At 35.4% G+C, this 19,861-nt stretch overlaps 1 protein-coding gene across 2 annotated transcripts; it reads left to right on the top strand.

Annotated features, from left to right (window-relative positions):
- Window positions 1-1,934: 1,934 nt before the first annotated feature.
- On the top strand, window positions 1,935-19,326 carry clic5b (chloride intracellular channel 5b). 2 transcript variants are annotated; one of them, XM_084432346.1, is made up of 6 exons: window positions 1,935-2,550; window positions 13,981-14,090; window positions 14,446-14,571; window positions 15,021-15,127; window positions 16,493-16,674; window positions 17,252-19,326. In XM_084432346.1, the coding sequence occupies exons 1-6, from the start codon at window positions 2,026-2,028 to the stop codon at window positions 17,414-17,416; spliced, it is 1,215 nt and encodes a 404-aa protein (XP_084288472.1). In that variant the 5' UTR covers window positions 1,935-2,025; the 3' UTR covers window positions 17,417-19,326. The 2 variants fall into 2 exon arrangements, with proteins under 2 accessions (XP_084288472.1, XP_084288473.1); XM_084432347.1 differs by lacking the exon at window positions 1,935-2,550 and adding an exon at window positions 9,807-9,931.
- Window positions 19,327-19,861: the final 535 nt, after the last annotated feature.

Here is a 19,861-nt window from a genome sequence, read left to right as displayed (position 1 = left end):
GCTTCTAATGCTTACATTTTAAAGGAAAAAACTCTCATGCTGCGTGGCATATGGTGTCTGCACACAAACGCAGACACATGACATCCCCACAACGGCTATTTTGCTGTGTTTTGTGTTTTCTGACATGAGAGAGGATGATCCGCACATTTATCTGTGCACTTCCTGTGTGGCCACATTACTCGAATTACACAGAAAGAACCTAAACCAAATGTAGGCTAGACACTAAGTAAACAGATTTGTATTTGTACAGTGAAGGTTAATGTGACCATGCACGTTCAGGTATCAGTGTATCCAATAAAAGTTAAGAGAATTCTGTCACATGATCACAGAAAAGGTACTCCATGCAAAATTGAGATGCAAATCTCAAACACTCACACTTAATACTGTATCAAATGTGTCACTACTTGGCTGATATGATGGCATGCAAGATTTAAAGGGATAGTTCACCCAAAAATGAAAATGTTGTCATCATTTACTCACTCTCAAGTTGTGCAGCCTGTATGAATTTCTTTCTTCTGTTGAACACAAAAGAAGATATTTTGAAGAATGTCAGTAACCAAACAGTTGATGGGTCCCATTGACTTCCATAGTAGTATTATTCTTTTCATACTATGGAAGTCAATGGGGCCCATCAACTATTTGGTTACCCATATTCTTCAAAATATATTTTTTTGTGTGTGTGTTCAGCAGAAGAAAGAAATTCATACAGGTTTGGAACAACTTGAGGGTGAGTAAAGGATGACAGAATTTTCATTTTGGGGTGAACCACCTTTAATGGCCAAAAAACACCCCCCTGCGAAAAGGTAATATGGATAATAAATCATGAGGGTTCAGAGGTTTTGTCAGAATTTTCCTGATGAAAGATTTTTTTTTTTTTTTTTATTAAGGTAGCTTATAAACAATGTCCAAACATACAAAATGAAAAAAAAAAAAAAATGTATTTAAAGATACTCAAATTATCCAAATGTCAAAGTATAGTCTACATATAAAGTACACATTTAATAAAATCAATTTTATAACTTAAAAAAGCCTCTTGGATATTTATGCAATTAACATCAACTTACCTGATAGATTGGTATACCTGTCATATTTCTATTCCTGATCACTCACTGCCACCTAGTGATCATAATCGACCATTTAAAGTTGTGTTTTATGACGGCTAGGTGGAGGGAATTCTTTTTCTTTTCTTTTTTTTTACAGAAATGCCCTCAAATACTTTCTAGTAGGCCTACATATAATAATTAATCAAATAATAAATATATAGCCTAGCTAAGCGGGTAGGAAATCCTAATGTTTGGAGAGGCTTGTGAAAATGGTTGCTTCCAGACGGTCAAATAAAGTTTTGATGGCTTTTGGTTTTGTTGTTTAGCAAATAAATACAATCAGGGAGAATGAAACACAATACACACGCAAACTGCGTTAAAACAGGTAAGACTGGCTTTGTCTGAGGCAAAAACATAACATGGAGGATGAACGCAACTGTGTTTAAACATAAGCTTATTCCCTGGACTTCGCTCGGAAATGACTCATAACAGAGAATTACTTGTGTGATACGCTAACATGCCTGTTATGCGTGATGAAGGTGAAGTTTAAAGCAAAACCTTAGAAAACGAAACGCAACCCTTGAGATTAAGACATTCTTTTTGGTTTATTAAATTACATATTTCTTTAATATCACATAATACACCACTTTTTTTTATTTCTACTGAATGATATTTTGTGTCATACCAAACGTTTAGGGTGCATGTGGCCAGTATGATGTGTAGGCTAACTTTTACACATAAATTAAATAAAAATGTAGCAAATAGGCTATGTAATAATAAAAAAAAAAAGCCAATTTTTTCCTCAAGAGAATATGAAGACCTAGCGGGGAGTCACTTATTTACTACTGCTCACATTTTATGACAGTCATCGAGCAAAGTTCATTTATAAGTGATCTGTCATCTTCCGCTGCAACAGGTGAGCGACTTTCCCATTTCTCCAGACGTCCTCGCACTTCTCCAAAGTTCTGGACGAGCTTTAATCATGGCCACGAACCTCCAAGAAAACATATATGAACAAGTCGACGAGAGGGTCGAAAACATCTACGAGAAGCCGTATGTCGACATAAACAGTACTAACACAGAGCCGAAATATGAGAATCAAGGCGCGCGTGAGGAACCGATCTACAGCTCGGTCAATCAACCCTCTCCAGACTACATGAACACGAGAGTCTCAACTGAAGAAGAAGAAGAAGAAGCTCAGCTTTCACCCTCCAGTGAACGAGGAGAGCAGATCGAAAGCGAGCTGATGGTGGCGTCTCTGCAGAATGGAGACGGATACGGGTCCGGAAGGTCTTCATCTTTAGAGGGAATTGGAGACCCTTGCTATGATGAGCCCTCACTGGTCAACGAAGACCTGCTCATGGCTTACAGTCTCCCAGAAGACGAATCTCCAGAACCCGAGGAGTTGGTTGACTACAGCCTGAAGACTGTGGAGAACAGCGCCGTGCAGCAGGAGACCACTGAGGATCCCGACCCGAGCCAGCCTGGGATCGCGCTTTTCGTCAAGGTAAGGGCTGTTGTTGGTTTATTTGGGGCTGCATTTATGACAACTGCAAAAAGTAACAGGACATTTATTTTGTTTATTTTTTAAGAAAGAATTAAAGTTGGCCTTACTACATTTCAGAGTCTAAAGGTCAGTTGGGTGTGGTTTGTGATAGTGATGTAGTTTGTCATATTTCTGCTTACCTTTGACCATAGAAGACAATGTGAAGACAAAATTAATGTCACTCCATCAGCAGTTTTTATGCTGAATCCCTGTTTCACCTAAATGGTTGTTATATCTTTTAAGTAATGCATTACACATTCAATTTTAGTATACTGTATAAACTCAGATGTTAAATAATTTATTAAACATATAACATTAGCGTATAATAATTGAGGTAAAACTGAATACTGGAAATTACAATTTGTTTCTATATTTTATTTTAATCCAAATTAAATGAAATGTATATATATAACTACACAAAACTAGTATTTTTAAAACAAATGACAAATTATAATATTAGTAATTATCATAGTAATAACACATTATATTAATACAATTTAAATGAAATAAAAAAAAATCACTTGTCTTTAAAATTGTATTTTGCATTGTCATTTCAACCACAATCTCTCAACCCTCATTTGGGAAACCCTCAAAACAGTGGTTTTACTTAAAAAAAATTAAGTAGGCCTATTGGTCTGTCACCGTCCCACAGGTGGGACGTTTGCCCATATATTTTTAGAACAATAATATCTTAGTAAAAACCTAAAGTAATATTGACAAACTATAGCCTATATCATTTGAAAGCTTATATACAATCTCTAGTTTTCATATTTGGTGGCTGTTTTTTTAAAATAAATTACAGAGGGGCAGTAATTTATCAATTTGCAACAAGAATATTTCATATTCATTAGGTGCGTTTAGGCCTTTATTTTGAAATAGAAATAACCATGAAAAATCATGAAAGATTGGTAGAAACCTCAGTTTGTTTTCATGCCAGGAGTTCAAAAGATAACACCAATTCAATTTTATGAGAAAAAAAGGTCTGAAAATGTTTTGAATATAAAGAAAAATATTATGGATTCTCGATTTGTGATGCGGCAGCGAGCTATAACGCGCATATGTGCTCTTTTTATGTTTATTAGAGGTTGAAATCAAATCAAATACTGCCAAAACACCCATACTATTTCTGAATAGGATGTATACTTCATAAATTGTATGAAATTATGGAAATACATGGTTCAGATCACTCAAAACATATATGAAAATGGAGGCGCCCTTATATGGTCAGTAAGGAAGCTGGCTGTCCATCTAGTGAAAAAGGTTGGTACTGCGCCCAAATAAAATCTTACTGAAAGTTCATTTTTTGAGATATTAACCTAAATATCTTGTTTAGATTTTTGGCTTTAATTTTCTAGCAGTTTTAGAGTAAAATATATTTTGTAATAATATTTATATAAAATATGAATAATTATATTTTTACATTGTACATTTTCATAAACTCAAACTTACATAACTTTTTTTCTGTTTCACTTTCATAATTTATTTCACTTCAACAATAATCTGGCAAATGTCTTCTTATAAACAAGACCAACCATATGTCTATATTCCAAAGCATTCTTGAATTACAACCATTTAAGTTTGTATAGTGATTTTTTTGTCTATGCGGAAAAAAGGGGGGGTGACAGTTAAAGGGTTAACTTAAAAAATTTAAGTAACCTGGTTGCCTTAAAATTTTAAGTTCATTTAAATAATAAAAAAAGAGTTCATACAATGAAGGAGATTGGTTTAAACAACAGAAACTGTTTACAAAAAAATATGTTATCTGAACCACATCAATAATCTAAGTTGATTTGACAAAAGAAAAAATGTGATAACAAATCATGAACATATATATTTTTTTTACAGTTGGGATTATGAATTCATACGGTCTTATTATCTAAATGAAAAACCGTTTTGACATTAAAGAATGCAAAAGAAAATCAGGCTGACTGAAATGCTGTTAGAAGTGTAATGGATGTAAATATCTCCAGCAGGTAGTTAATGATTCGGTTGATAAAAATCAATGTTAAGCACAATGGCCTAAAATTTACAGAAAAGATTGGTATGATTCATTCGGGTACTATTTTCCTCTTGATCATTAACTTCAAAGGAGCTTTCAAAAGTTTCTGTGCTTGCTCACAGCCTGTGTATGTCAGAAGATAGACATCCTGAACTGATTGCGTTGCCATTCATTTTCCTTTGGAAGGTTCACTGTGACAGGCAATATGAATAATCATTAACTTGGGGATCCGTACAGTCATGGATACCAGGATGAACTCCTGACCTAAAGGAACACTTTAGTCTGTGAACATGACACGGTCACTCAGCCGAATGAGAATCTGTGATTCAGGCTCATGGTCATGTTTGATGCCATTAACAATTATGGCATCAAGACTAATTTGATTTTTACCGGTTCATAATTGAAAATAAGATACACTGATATGGATGCACCAATGAACACAGCGTGATAAAGGTGTTGTCCTTAAGAAACCCTTAGGAACAATTCAAATATTACATAACTATTTTATGGCCGTCATAAAAAAAACAAGGAATAAAGGAGTGTAAGTTGTAGTTGATTGACATAACATCAGACTGCTTTCGTTATAAATCCTGAAAGAAAACTCACATAAATGATTGCAAACAAATATCCATAACAGCATTTGTCTAGTAAATACTGGCCTTGGTTATGAATTTAATCTTATTGGCTGTGCTATGACCTGCTGAAGGCAGATGATTATGACTGGAATTGACATTGCCACCTGTACTAAATCATACAGATGTTGGTGGTTACCGATTAGATTCAATATTTACATATTAGAAAAATTACATTTACTTCTTAAATTTACAGTATATCTATATTTGTTTTAACTCCTGCTATTAAAAAGGATACAGCTGTACCAGTATTGTATTGTTTCCCGAGTATCGCTGAAACCATTTTAAAGGCCTGTTCACACCAAGGATGATAACGATCACAATAACAATAAAGATATAGCTCTAAAAACCCTTATAAATATGAAAGAATAGCAGAGTTCAAGCATTTAAAGCGGCAGTCAACAAAACTGCAGCGAGCACTTGTAATGAACAGAACGATAACATCCGTTGTTGTGGACGCTAATATAGTTATGGTTATAGTTATCGTTCTTAGTGTGAATGGGCCTTAACTCTGTTCATATAAAGAACCCAAAAGAGTCTTATTTAGTGACATTAGTGGCCATTTTTTAAATGTGATGCAGCAGCAATGTGATAATAAGATATACAGTAAATAAGCAGACTCTATACACAATTGCAACTTTGATTAAACAATGTTTATCAGGCGGTAAACAATTCCTCAAGTGTGACCTTGAACATTTAAGAAACATATTTTAAAACTCTTAAAGGACTTTGGCTCAGCCAAATGTGCACCATGCAGAAGTTAATTATTCACTGCAGTGATTACACTGAACCTGTTGGGAACTGAGCCATGAAAAAAGAGACTCATGTTGGAGTTCCTCTGAATCTCTTCATTCACTGACATTATTTAATTCATATTCCAACTCATCTAAGGTGAAAGGTGATCTTATAATGCACTCGGACTCATCATCAGTGATGTAACCTGTGGTTATAGGGCATTTGTGACCCTGGACGACAAAACCAGTCACATGGGTCAATTTTCTGCAATTGAGATTTATACATCATATGAAAGCTGAATACATACGCTTTCCATTGATGTATTGGTTGTTAGGATAGGACAATATTTGGCCGAGATACAACTATTTTAAAATCTGGAAAGTGGGTGCAAAAAAATCGAAACATTGAGAAAGTTGGCTTTAAAGTTGTACATTTATGTCCGCGATTGTGCTGCATTCACTCACAAAAATAAATGTTTTATATATTTACGGTAGGAAATTTACTAAATATCTTCATGGAACATGATCTTTACTTAATATACTAATGATTTTTGGCATAAAAGAAAAATCGATAATTTATCGAACAGTGTATTATTGGCTATTGCCACAAATATACCCGTGCTACCTGTGACTGGTTTTGTGATCCAGGGTCACATTTGATTTACTAGTTAATTAAATCCATTTGCTTCTACATCAAAACGTTTTTAACAAAATATATTTTACTGGGAATTTACCGTATGCAAAGCCACTGTAGTCTTTCCTGCGTCAGGTTTAATTTACAACAACACTGAAGCAAGCGTTGTTAGTTGCTATGATTAGTCATTCATATATTTATATATGACAGTATATTTCAAAAAGGAGGAAAATCGTATACCACTAACAACTGCATCCTATCCTGTAGCATGAATATAGTCTTTCTTCCAGTAGAGGGGACTGTTAAGTCGACTACAATAATACAATTCCAATACATCTTTCCTCTTTTAGCTCACACATTCCTGTGATGATGTTATTAATGATGCTAATAATGTCCAAATTCAATTCAGATTCAACATCCAGGGCCCTTAATAAGATGTAAAAGCATAATATAATGACATTTAGAAAAGACCCTTTAGCAGGATCATTTTAATAAATGGTACCATGTGATTGGGTCATTATCTTTACAGACACAGCAGTTGTAGTGTGTTGTTTTTATTCACTATTCAACACTAAGTAGACATTTATCTGACATATTTATACAGAGAAACCTACAGTACACTTAAATGTAACATTCCAAAACCTGAGGTTAAGTGACAACAGTGATGATAGTTGGATCCACAGGTGCTAGTTTGGTTACCAGTTCTATATATATATGTAGCCTAGAAATCTAGACGCACCCTAGCGGCAGCAAATGTAATTTGCAGCCAGGGTTGTCTAGCAACTCTCCGTTGGCTTGCGAGCTGGAAAAACCAAACTCTAGTCAGGCCAATCACATCGTGTATATAGTTGGTGGGCGGGCTTAACATAATGACGGCAGAGTTGCGACGGTTCCGCGTGAATTCCCTGCTACTTGAAAATAAAGAAGATGGGTCTTTCGAATCGGCTTTGGCGGCGACTCTGGAAAACTTGGAGTTAAGCTTTTCTTTGAGAAAAGAACAAAGAACGGCACTGAAGTCATTCTTAAAAAAGGAAGATGTGTTCGGAGTTTTGTCGACCGGATACGGCAAAAGTTTAATCTATCAACTAGCTCCGCTGGTGGGAGAACGCTCTGGTTGGTTGTAGCGCTATCCTATTGCGTGCAGAGGGAATTTGAAAGACAGCCGTTTATCCTGCCCCTCGGATTGAGCCCTGCCAATGGTGTGTTCCCAGACCCAACATCTTGATGTGGGTCTGGCTTGTCAGGCTAATATATATGAATTTAATTTAGACTACTGACACCTAATGGAGTAAATATATATATGTCCTGCCTATAAAAATTGAAATCTTCACCCTTTATCCAAATATTATTGAAGATTTGTTAAAGATTTTGTAAGCTAGTCGATACGTTTGCGAAGTCGTCTGGCCACTCTGCAATACATCCCGGATCGGTGGAGTGTTGCAGTGATGATTCTCCTTCTGTAAGTTTCTCCATATATGATCATTGAGCTCATAGAGTTCTTGGTCATCACTCTAACCAAGGCTCTTCTCCATTGATTGCTCAGTTTTCCTGGTTGTCCCAAACTTCTTCCACTAAGGTTTATGGAGGCCACATACATGCACCTGTGAACCTCCAATGCAGCAGATTTTCCTCAGATCTGTGTCTCAACACAATCCTGTTCTTGAGCTTTCTTTGACCTCATGGCTTGGTTTTTGCTCTGATATGCATTTTCAGGTGTTAGACCTTTTATTGAGAGGTGCGTGCCTTTCCGAATCATACCCATTCAATTGAATTTGCCACAGGTCCACTTGAAGTGTAGTAACATCTACAAGCGAAATTGGAATATGGAATATGGTGTATAGAGTGTAGATTTATGTGCAAAAAAAAAAAGTAATTTAGTTTAACATAAGGCAGCAACATAACAAAATGTAAAAAAAATGAATGTGTATTAATACTTTCACAAGGCACTGTATATATATATGGGCCTTTTATGAATACAAATGATCAAATAAAAATGTAACTGTGCTGCACTGGACGATATGCAGTTTATTGAGACTACTGACATTTAGCAACATATTTAACCAAAACGGCTTTCAGAACATTCAAGATTGAACATTTTGTCAGTACTGTATGTGTGTTACCTCAAAATGTCACAGTTTCACTAAAGCTACTTGCAATATTGTAGAAAAGTTGCTCTGTTAATACACTCCACATGTAAAAGTGTAACCACAGTCAGGGTGCGAATTAAGTTTTTTTTTGTGGCGTCAGACCCCCCTAAAGAAGGCTTGAAGGACATCAAAACAAGATGTTGGGGGTGGGGGGTGGAGGGGGGGTGTCAAAGAAAGTAGTCTATCCATAACATGAAGCTTTGCCAGTAAATATGAAGATATGTTTCTAGATCTGACTGATTTTAAATCATAATTTTGGCCACCCTTGAAATGGGATATACGATTAAGTTTACCTGAGCTGTTGAATTAAATACGTTATAAAACCGTGCTCATTCAGGGACATCATATAGTAGTGTATCTATACTGTATGTGCCCCCCAGACTCCCCGAACGCCATTATATATTTTAAGAAACCAAATGAGTAATCTTCATTTCACAGGTTCACATCAGTCATGTCCGAAAACTTTGAACGCAAATTCATGGTATAAACCAAAGCCAGCTCATAAAATATTTAACAGGGAATCTTATTCTCCTGGGCTCCAGAAGATGATCAAATATAACCTGCCGTTGCCTGCCAGCGTTCTGCCTGTGACTCGGACTGCATTAAAAATGCATGCGGCTCATTCCTCTACTCTTGAGTTTCTGGGCCATGAACATGGCGCACGAGTTTAGTGGCCGAGACTCTAAACAGGAAACTTATTTATAGGGCTTAATCTCAATCATGAATTGTCTGTGTAATATATGTGCATGGACTAATACTGAATCAGAAACGTGAATCTCCATAGATGTTTCAAGGTCATCTCTCAACATCATAGTTACAGTTCTAGTTTATTTTCATCTGTCACTCAAGCTCATCAGAGTTATTTGTGGCAGGGGCGGGGCAAAGTAAAGCTCCACCCCCAACTAAAGCCTCTCACCTATTCCCTCTCTTTTACATCATCCCTGTTTGGGAGAGAGCTAGATTCACCTTTCATCTGGGCTCGAGCTGACATTACAGCACCTGGTGCCATTGGATGCCCATCAAGAGCAGAACAAACTGAATTTAAGTGAGCGTGGGTAAACTTTGACGTTTAACCCCAAATATTGGCAAAATACTGCTGGGAGGATGTAGGTGATCGATCAGAAGAGGTACTTGAGTCAAAGAAAGTGTCTACAATGGGAGACGGTCAAGAACCGGATATTGAGTTATTTGTCAAGGTAAGGAAAATATCTAGCATTAGACTATGCAGAAGTAAAGTTCTGAAGCTCTTAGTGTAACTCAATAGTTGTTCTAGAGTAACATGTGCATATTTGACTAGGGTTGTAAGTAGAGTGGTGTTTGAATGCCAGTAGTATTGGTTTATAGATTATCGGTTGCTTATAAAGGTGGTGTTAAAAGAATATACCCTCAATAAATCGCATTCTGATGTTTTTGTTAGAGATGCACTGATATTAAAATTATAAGCTAATAAATTGCTAATAAATGATACTGTTTTGTCTAAATAAACCATTTTATACTAATTAAAAATAAAACACTGAAAACTAAAATCTGTCGTTTTTTAAATGGTAAAAGTGATACAACATATATAATGTACAGAAAAATGGATTTGCTATAGATTTCAATTTCAAAGCCTGTCATTATCATTATTAGTGTTTTAAAGATTCAAGATACATTTATGAAGGAAATAAGCATGCAGAATTAATATCCAAAATTGGTCAAGATTTATTTAATATTGACTGATACCAATAGATTATAAAAATATGAAACTATTATTAAATATAATAATATTGTCCAATAACCAATATGATACCGATATATCGTGAACACCTAGTTTTTGTCATTGTGGGCCTAACACCAGATAAAGGTAGACATAAGATCTGCAACCATTACAATTGGTTTTTAAAAGTGATGTCCATCATTGCAAATAATGCAACAAGCTTATTAGATCTGAACATAATGGGAAAAGTTAATACATTTTGTATCATAGATAGCCTCTGCAAAGTCACTTAACCCACATATGAGAAAGCAAACATATGCATACACTGCATTACAAAGCATTACTTCACGCTTCAGTTATGATGAAAGTCATATGATTAAATTGGAGAATGCATCTCATGTGCCAATGGAAGTCATACTGAAGCAACTTAAATAATTAAAAAAAGAAAATGTTCGAAACAAACAAATCCTCTTACAGGCACTAATCTTTTGCATTTAACAGCATAAATACTGAACACAAGGCATTGTCAGTCAGTCACACCCGTTCTGTTTACAGCCCTGAACTGCTGCCCAATAGAGCAACCGGTCCTATAGCAAACCGGCCTATTGTTCTGCACTTTCCAGATCGGAGCTGCTCATTGTTCTGCTTCCAGTCATCTCTCTGTTCTGAATTTGCCAGAATGGACGGATGAGTGGAACTGGAAGTGTCCTGACCTTTCACATACCATCTGCCTCATTTATCTGACTGTGTTATGCAATGTATTGTCTCTCATGATTCCTCTCGAACCTTGTAATGAAAACAAACTATTAAATTAGAAAAGATGCACCAAAAGTATTTTCACTAGTGGTGTCCGTGTAGCTATTATATATTTGACAGCACGCTCCTCATGTTCTTCTCACTACCAGGACCGCGGTTAATGAATGCAGTGTGCATAATTCATATTGTGCTGGGTATTGTGTCACAGTGTAAGCTATAGCTGGTCTCGTACTAGTGTTGCCGCTGTTTTGGGACACCTGATCTCCTCGACTGCAGAGACGTACAATAGCAGTGTGAAAACATTTTTCAATGCACTGTCACGCATTGAAAAAAACAGGGTCATTTATTCACTTCATAATGAGGAAATATAGTGTTTATCACTGAATAAGGTAAATTAGTGTAACTGTATGATTTGTATATTGTAATACTCATTTTTGAGTTAATAATAAAGTGAAAATGTCACATTTAAATGGATTTTAAAATGAGCATAAGCACAATTGCTCCTGGTGCATGTCCCAATTTAGTGGCGTCCAGTTTAAGGCAGGGTTTTCAGAAGGGAGACTGCGACCTCTGTGAGGTCAATGGCGGTACTGCAGGGGTCTGCCAATCTAAGGTGTTAAAAAAAAGTACAATATTAACTTAAAGGATTAGTTCACCCCAAAATGAAAATTTCCGAATAATTTACTCACCCCAATGCCATCCAAGATATCCATGTCTTTCTTTCCTCAGTGGGAGTGAAATTATGTTTTTTGAGGAAAACATTTCTGGATTTTTCTTCTAACAATGACCTTTCAACGTGATGACGTAGTTCCCTGTCCGTTTGTTGATCAGCTCAATCCGAACTATTGAAGGTAAAAAGTCTATAAATTATCTTTTTTTTTTAAATGACCTATCGTTTCGCTAGATAACAACCTCTTCTTCAGCTGTGATCGCGTACAGCCCGTTTAAACACTTCAAAAACTGCATTGATTTGGACTTAAAAACAATGGTAACCAATGAAGTCCATTGTTAGAGGAAAAATCCAGAAATATTTTCCTCAAAAAACATAATTTCTCTCATAATAAGTACTTTTTCCCCTGACATTTTCTACATCTCCCTGACCTGTAACTGAATGTGTTATGGCCTTTTCTTCACAAAATTATGAACCAGGATGAATTATTTAGCCTTAATAATTTAATGTTTTTTGCAAAATCCCACCAAACCACAAGTATAATCTGTACCATTTTACAATATAATATCACAAAACACTGAGCGACATAATAATAATAAGAAAGAACTAATAAGAAAGAAAATAACAATCAGAAAGACATTATAAAGAACACAGCTCACCTGCAATACATTGCACTTATTGGAAAACCTCTGGTTTGTTTTCAGAGATTTAGGCATTCATATATTAACATGTATTAAGCGATTTATGAGAAATATATATTTCTGATAAACGCTGTTGAAAGTGGATTGGACTGAGCAACACAACACACTTGTAGCCAATCAGCAGTAGGGGGCGTGTCCACTCATGATGGGGGAGGAGAGAGTGAGCAAGAGGGAGACTTGTAAAAAGACTGTAGAAAGAGAGATGGCTGAGAGACATTACAAAAAGAGAAAAGCTCAGAGGAATATCACTGGAAAAAGAAGGGTTATGATCAGGCAAGAGCTTTAGGATCACGTTAATATTAGAAAGGCTTTCCAGCGCTGGAGAGAGCCTAAGCGGGAAGGCCTGAAAATGGCCACTGAGGTTGCATTGTTTCTGCTCCATAAAATGCGAGTAACATTGGTTTTGCTATAATTCACATAACCAAATATATGCTGTTGTTGTAATGTTAGCTATAGTAACAGGACAGTTTTGAGTGTCATTGTTTGTCTGGAGCTGCTTTGCTGCTGCTGGCGATTAACAACCAACTCTTGCTTGTATATAATATAATAATAATAATTCGTTACATTAATAAAGCGCTGTTCTTGGTACTCAAAGCGCTTTTACACATGGAAGGGGGAATCTCCTCAATATACTCTTGTGAACTGTCTTAATTTTTTGTTCTTCATCGTCGTTGCTTTATTTTTCGCGAAGCATTATTTTGCCTCACTTCAGACATCCATCCATTAAGACAGCCTTTGCATTTTGGGGGTGGAGCTATGAAGGGAGGGGTGTGTTTGTTTGGGTTGATTTCAAATATCAACAGTGTTTTTAATAAATCGCTTACTGCACCTTTAATACAGAACATGGATCGTTAACACTACTTAAAGCCTTCATGTATAATGCATTATAAAGGTATTCATAATGTACATTATAATGTCACTCCACGTCACATTCACTTTCATTATATATTTTCATAAATAATTGTAATCAAAATTAAAATTCATTATAATATTTGCAAAATCCTTGTTACATCTGAAATTGGTTGTTTGTCATGTGTTTTAATGCATTATACTTTCTAAAGGTGTGTTTAATTATAATTATAATAATAAGTATTATAATGTATTATAACTGTGGTTACAATTATTCATGAGACCATGCAATGCATTATAAATATTTTATAATGCATTATGTATAAAGGCTTTAAGTAAAGTGTCTATCTGACAACCTTAAAGCGATTATTTTACTTGAAAATGTCCTTCAGGTTAACTCTTTTCTTAACGTCCATCAAAACATTAAAGCAGCAGCAGGGGGCGCTATGACTTTATCATTCTCAATCCAGTCTCTTCCCTCTCGAACATGAGGACTGGTCTCAGACATGTTAAGATAAATGAAGACTTGCTGATTCCTGGAGGTATATGTAATGACGTGTCTTGTGTTTGCAGGCTGGTTGTGATGGCGAGAGCATCGGAAACTGTCCGTTCTCCCAACGCCTCTTCATGATCCTCTGGCTCAAAGGTGTAGTCTTCAACGTCACCACTGTCGACCTCAAGAGGTGACAACTTTATTCATCTGATATATCTAATGACAAGAAATCTACATTATTATATTAAATAAATGTCAGTAACAAATGCCACGTGTTCATGTTGCTAATTTACATTTCTATTGGATATTAAATCTAAATTAAAGAGTGAATTAAAGATCTAAATTAGATTATTAAACATTGGTTTGAGCTTTGACAGGAAAACTGTATTATTATATTTGAGCAATATCAGTCAAATATAGTTCAGACTTTTATTCATTGCAAATACGAAAATGAAAAAGAATCGACCTACATTTTTTTCTGCAGTGCAAGTGCTGGTTGAGTAATTAAGAAATTAATCAAATATATCATTTTTGTTGTTGTTCAGGAAACCAGCTGATTTGCACAATTTGGCTCCAGGCACTCACCCTCCTTTCCTGACCTATAACGGTGAGGTGAAGACAGACATTAACAAGATCGAGGAGTTCCTGGAGGAGGTTTTGGCACCACCGAAGTAAGCTCACTTTTACAAATACACTATAGAAACTCTAAACCTGTGGTTCTCAACTGGTTTTCCTTCAGGACCCATTTTGCATTGGACATCATTCACAATCAAACAAAGCACCAAAATTGTATAATAAAGTAAACAAACATCAAACATTCAAATCTATTTATATTGGCATAGCATAGCATCACAGCATCACTTAATGGGACAAGTTATCCAAATGTAATTTTATTAGCATATTTTTATATTATTTATTTTATTTATCATTGTTTTCATGGCCTATGACCCATTTTTAGGTCACAACCCACCAGTTAAGAACCGCAGCTCTAGACTTCCAAGATTTTTTTTTTTCCCCTTTACATTGTATATTGTATTAAACATCACATTAAACCACTGTGAACTAGAACTGTAAAGAATACTGACACATGTTTTTCTATGTACCTTTCCTTGTGTCCAAGGTACCCCAAACTTGCAGCCAGGCACAGGGAGTCAAACACAGCTGGGAATGACATATTTGCAAAGTTCTCAGCTTTCATAAAAAACACAAAGCCAGATGCGAATGAAGGTATGCATGTCAAACTGGATCAAACTGATTGAATGAATGAATGGATATATTGTGTTTTGGTCAGTACACTGAAACAGGGCAAAGTTAAATTCGGTTAACTCTATATTGGATCCATAGTGCTGTAAACATCCTACGTATTTTAGCATTAAATTATGACTAGTGTTCACTTTTTAGAGTGGCTACGTTTTCAGTAGGAATGTGCCAAAATAGACATTTTGGCTGAAATGATAACTATTTTTTGTTGTGGTTGATAGACGATAATCAATGATGACTGATATAAATATTTGCAGTTTTGCCAGTATTTAAACGACGTACATATGGAACCTGGCAGCCAAAGAAAATATTATTTTAATAATAATAATAATAATAAGAATAATAAAAAAATAAGAATATTAAATATAAGAATATTATATTTATATTCACATATTATATTCCATTATATTCACACTACCGTTCAAATGTTAGGGGCCAGTAAAATTCTATTTAAAGAAAATAATACTTCTATTCGGCAAGATGAATTAAATACATCAAAAGTGAGACATTTATAAGGTTACAAAAGATTTCTATTTCAAATAAATGCTGTTCTAGAACTTTCCATTCATCAAAGAATCCTGAATGGTTTCCACAAAAATATTAAGCATGACTGTTTTCTATATTGATAATAATATGAAATGAAATAAATTACATTTTTAAAATATATTAAAATAGAAAGCACTTATTTTAAATTGTAATGATTTTTCACATTATTGTAGGTTTTACTGTATTTTTGAATAATTAATGGAACCTTGGTGAGCATAAAATACTTATTTTTCAAAAACATCAAAAAAATAATTTACCCAAACTTTCGAACGGTAGTAATGTTAAATATCATATTTGGTATTGATATTATAACATTGAAAAAAAGTGCTTCCAATATCAAACCAATCAGAATATCATATATATATATATAAAAGATTAATATTGACATATGGTCACCCATATATACATACTTTTACATATTCTTCCGTCATTGATAAACTGTTACTTTAATTACCTTGAACAAACCTCAAAATCATTAACAAGACCTTTGTCTCAAAATATGGTCAATCCGTTTGCTACATAAATCTACAAGATTATAAAAAACAACATTAAATATCTGGTTCAGAATCAACTTTGCGTTGGTGTCGGTGATCGCGTGATCAAGGATCAGCCAAATTTGAGATTTTTTTGTGCCATCTAGTGGTATAAAAGAGAATAAAGTCAAATACGCCTTTAGTCCCGTTACCCTATGCTTTTAGAATTTTTGGAAACTGATTTTACCATTCACAATCAAATACCGTGCAAAAACACACTGGTTATACTGGTTGTTATGTGTTGTTTTGTTAGCTCTGGAGAAGGGTTTGACAAAGGCACTCAAGAAGCTGGACGACTATCTGAACAGTCCCTTGCCTGATGAGGTAGATGCCGACAGCATGGAGGAGGAGAAGGCCTCCGACCGCAAGTTCCTGGATGGGAACGATCTGACTCTGGCAGACTGCAACCTGCTGCCAAAGCTCCACATAGTGAAGGTGAGCCGAGCCGCTGAAGGGGACTTGTCACTAGTTGGCCTGCAGTTTTTGGGGGGTAACCAAAGGAGGTCTGCAATACCCGGAGAGAGCTATCCGTTAGCATTCTCATTCATCTCAATGGCAGTTTTGGGGGAAATTTGGACTCGTGGAGGATAGTCATGGAGAAGATGCTGTTTGCTGCCATATGGTGTAGTTATGGCATTTACCAGCAGGGGGCCATGCTACCAGACAATGAAGATTTTAAAGGGATGGTTCGGAGTAAAATTTTGCACCATGACCTCGAGCCAAACACCCCCCCAGAAGCTTTTTTTCCCTTGGTCGAACATTATTAAAGTTAGAGCTTATTTAGAGATATCAGCCGAATGGCTTAGTGCAGGCGCTAATGGATCCAAGGCTGTATCTCGTAAATTACCCCACTAATAATACCCAGAATGGTACCAAACTTATACAGTAGTACAAATAGGTTCTGTACTCATAAAACTTAGTGCATAAACAGAAGCCAAATGAAAAGCAGGTTACATTTCTTTTTAAATGGAATTATTTTCATTCATGTTTTTCCATCCATTTTTGTCTGCAGGTCGTTGCCAAGAAATATCGTAACTATGACATTCCCAGCGATTTGACAGGAGTGTGGCGTTATCTGAACAGTGCATACGCTCAAGAAGAGTTCATCAACACACGAGCTGCAGACAACGAGATCGAGCTGGCGTATCAGGACGTGGCTAAGAGGCTAACCAAGTAAACTGATGAGTAAATTCGACACAACCAGACCTGGGGATATTTTCTTGAGGAAGAGTTGATGTTTTCCATGTAATTCAAAACTATTGATCCCAAACTACAAGTTAGTAGTTTTTCATCCGGGGCAATGATAATCAATCATCCATTGTGCTCAGATAATATAGTAATTATGAAACACCTCATTTGCCTGAGTACAGTGACTCAAATGTGAATCCAAAATATCAGCCAATACTTACAAGCTCTCACTGATCTGTTGCTCATGTAAACATCAGCCTAAGCAACTTTGCTGTTGTCTCTATTTAAAGAGACTGGACATTACTGTTTTTCTGTTGTTCTCTCTCTCAGCATAGACAACAGTTCTTTCAATTTTTTAATTCTTTGTATCATATCATGCACTGATTCTTGAGATATGGGACAAAACATGTTCCACTGCATCAGAATGAATCAAAGATGATCGCTGGAATATTTAATAGAACAGCCCCAAATTCATATAGATTTAAACTTAAGAAAAATCTGAAATATAAATATGTAATCCAAAACAGTTTTGATACACACACTGCCGTTCAAAATTTTGAGGTTGGTAAGATTTCTTTTTTAATGAAAAAAGGCTGCATTTAATTGATCAAAAATACAGTAAAAGCAGTAATATTGTGAAATAATATGACCATTTATAAGAACTTTTTTCTGTTTTATTATATTTTTTAAATATAATGTATTCCTGTAATTGCAAAGCAGAATTTTCACTATAATTACTCCAGTCTTCAGTGTCACATGATCCTTCAGAAATCATTTTAATATGCAGATTTGCTGCTCAAGAAACATTTCTTATTATTATCAACGTTAAAAACAGTTGTGCTGCTTCATATTTTTGTGGAAACAGTGATACATTTTTTCTGGATTCTTTGATGAATGGAAAGTTCAGTAGAATTTATTAGAAAAAGAAATGCTTTTTAACAATGTAAAAGTCTTTACTGTTACTTTTGATCAATTTAATTGATTTCTTGCTGAATGAAAGTATTAATTTCTTTTATAAAAAAAATCTTACTAACCCTAAACTTTTAAATGTTAGTGTAAACTTTTTTTTGTTTAATCTGCATTGTCACAGTACTCAAGGATCATGACAGTTGAAAAACCTTGTTCACTTTGTTTTGGTTTTACAATATTGCATTCCGTTATGTTTTATTATATTTGTGTTTAATCAAATGTGAGCTGCAGGATAAACTTAAAAGTTAACTAATCAAATATAATTCCTAGTTTTTGTACGTTTCATAGGTTTTTGTTTCCTGAATGCGCACTAAATGAATTTGTTTTTAAGCAATGATTTAACGAGGATCTCATTTAATATGTGCCTTCATTAGAAGAAATACAGTGTGGCAAATACAGTATGATCGTTTCTAGCTAAGTATCCTGCTCTTTTATTATTACACATTGAAAGCCACTAACAGAGTTTCCGCAAACGGTTTACAGAAGATTTCTCAATTCTTTATTGTCTCATGTAATTTCTTTGTGAAGTGCAAGTTGTTCAGACTTTCCTCTGTTATTCCTCACAACTCGTATAATTTTGTCTTCTCAATTCATGTTGTCTTATCTCAAAGTGTTTAACATCAATCAACGCTGGATATATCATACTTAAATATTTATTCACAACCCCGTTTATGGGAAATTAACGAGCTGAGGTGGAAAGGAGATTCACGACACACAGCGGTCCACCGAAATGGAGAATAAGGAAATCTGATCGGGCGTTCATCCAGGTCTCCTCCTCTCCACTTAGCACTGCTGGAATATCATAGGGCCCGTGATGGGTCCTTGTGGAGCTCCTGCTCTTGTGTGGTTTGGACAAGCGTTTGATATGAAATGAGAGTGTGGCGCCAGAGAGGCCTATTCCGAGTGAAGCTCTATGAATAAAATAATATTTTCACAGTTTGACTTGCATTATTTCTTTTTCCCTGCGCACACGTTTTTTGCTAATTGATACCGGTTTATGGAGCCGTTTCTAAGGAAATTGATATTTATTGTAATTGAATGATGAGTGCTAATTGTGCGGTTACGTTTCTGGATCATTCTGAGTGTTTTTGGACACTTAAGCCACTCAGAAAATGTATGGATGTCATTGCACTAGATCTATCTGTCTGTCTGTCCGCCTAGATACATAATATATATATATATATACAGTATATATATATACACACACATACATACACACACACACATATATATATATATTTACTTAACGTGTTGATTGAGCCATTACGTTAGCTGATGGTAGCTATGTCACCAGCATCTAAACTGGGTTTCATTGTCCATTAAATGCAAAGAAACCTACTTTGATCTGGTCATTTCATCCTTGAGCAAAGATGAGTGATGTCTGCTAACAGATTTAAACATGAGCTTACAGGCCATGGATCAAAGCTCTCCCTTTGCTTCCACTCTCTCATTATGGCCAAAAGCC

The sequence above is a fragment of the Rutilus rutilus genome (assembly GCF_951802725.1).
Source record: "Rutilus rutilus genome assembly, chromosome: 15".
In the NCBI taxonomy this organism is placed as follows: domain Eukaryota; kingdom Metazoa; phylum Chordata; class Actinopteri; order Cypriniformes; family Leuciscidae; genus Rutilus; species Rutilus rutilus.
This window is presented reverse-complemented; position numbering and strand designations above follow the sequence as displayed.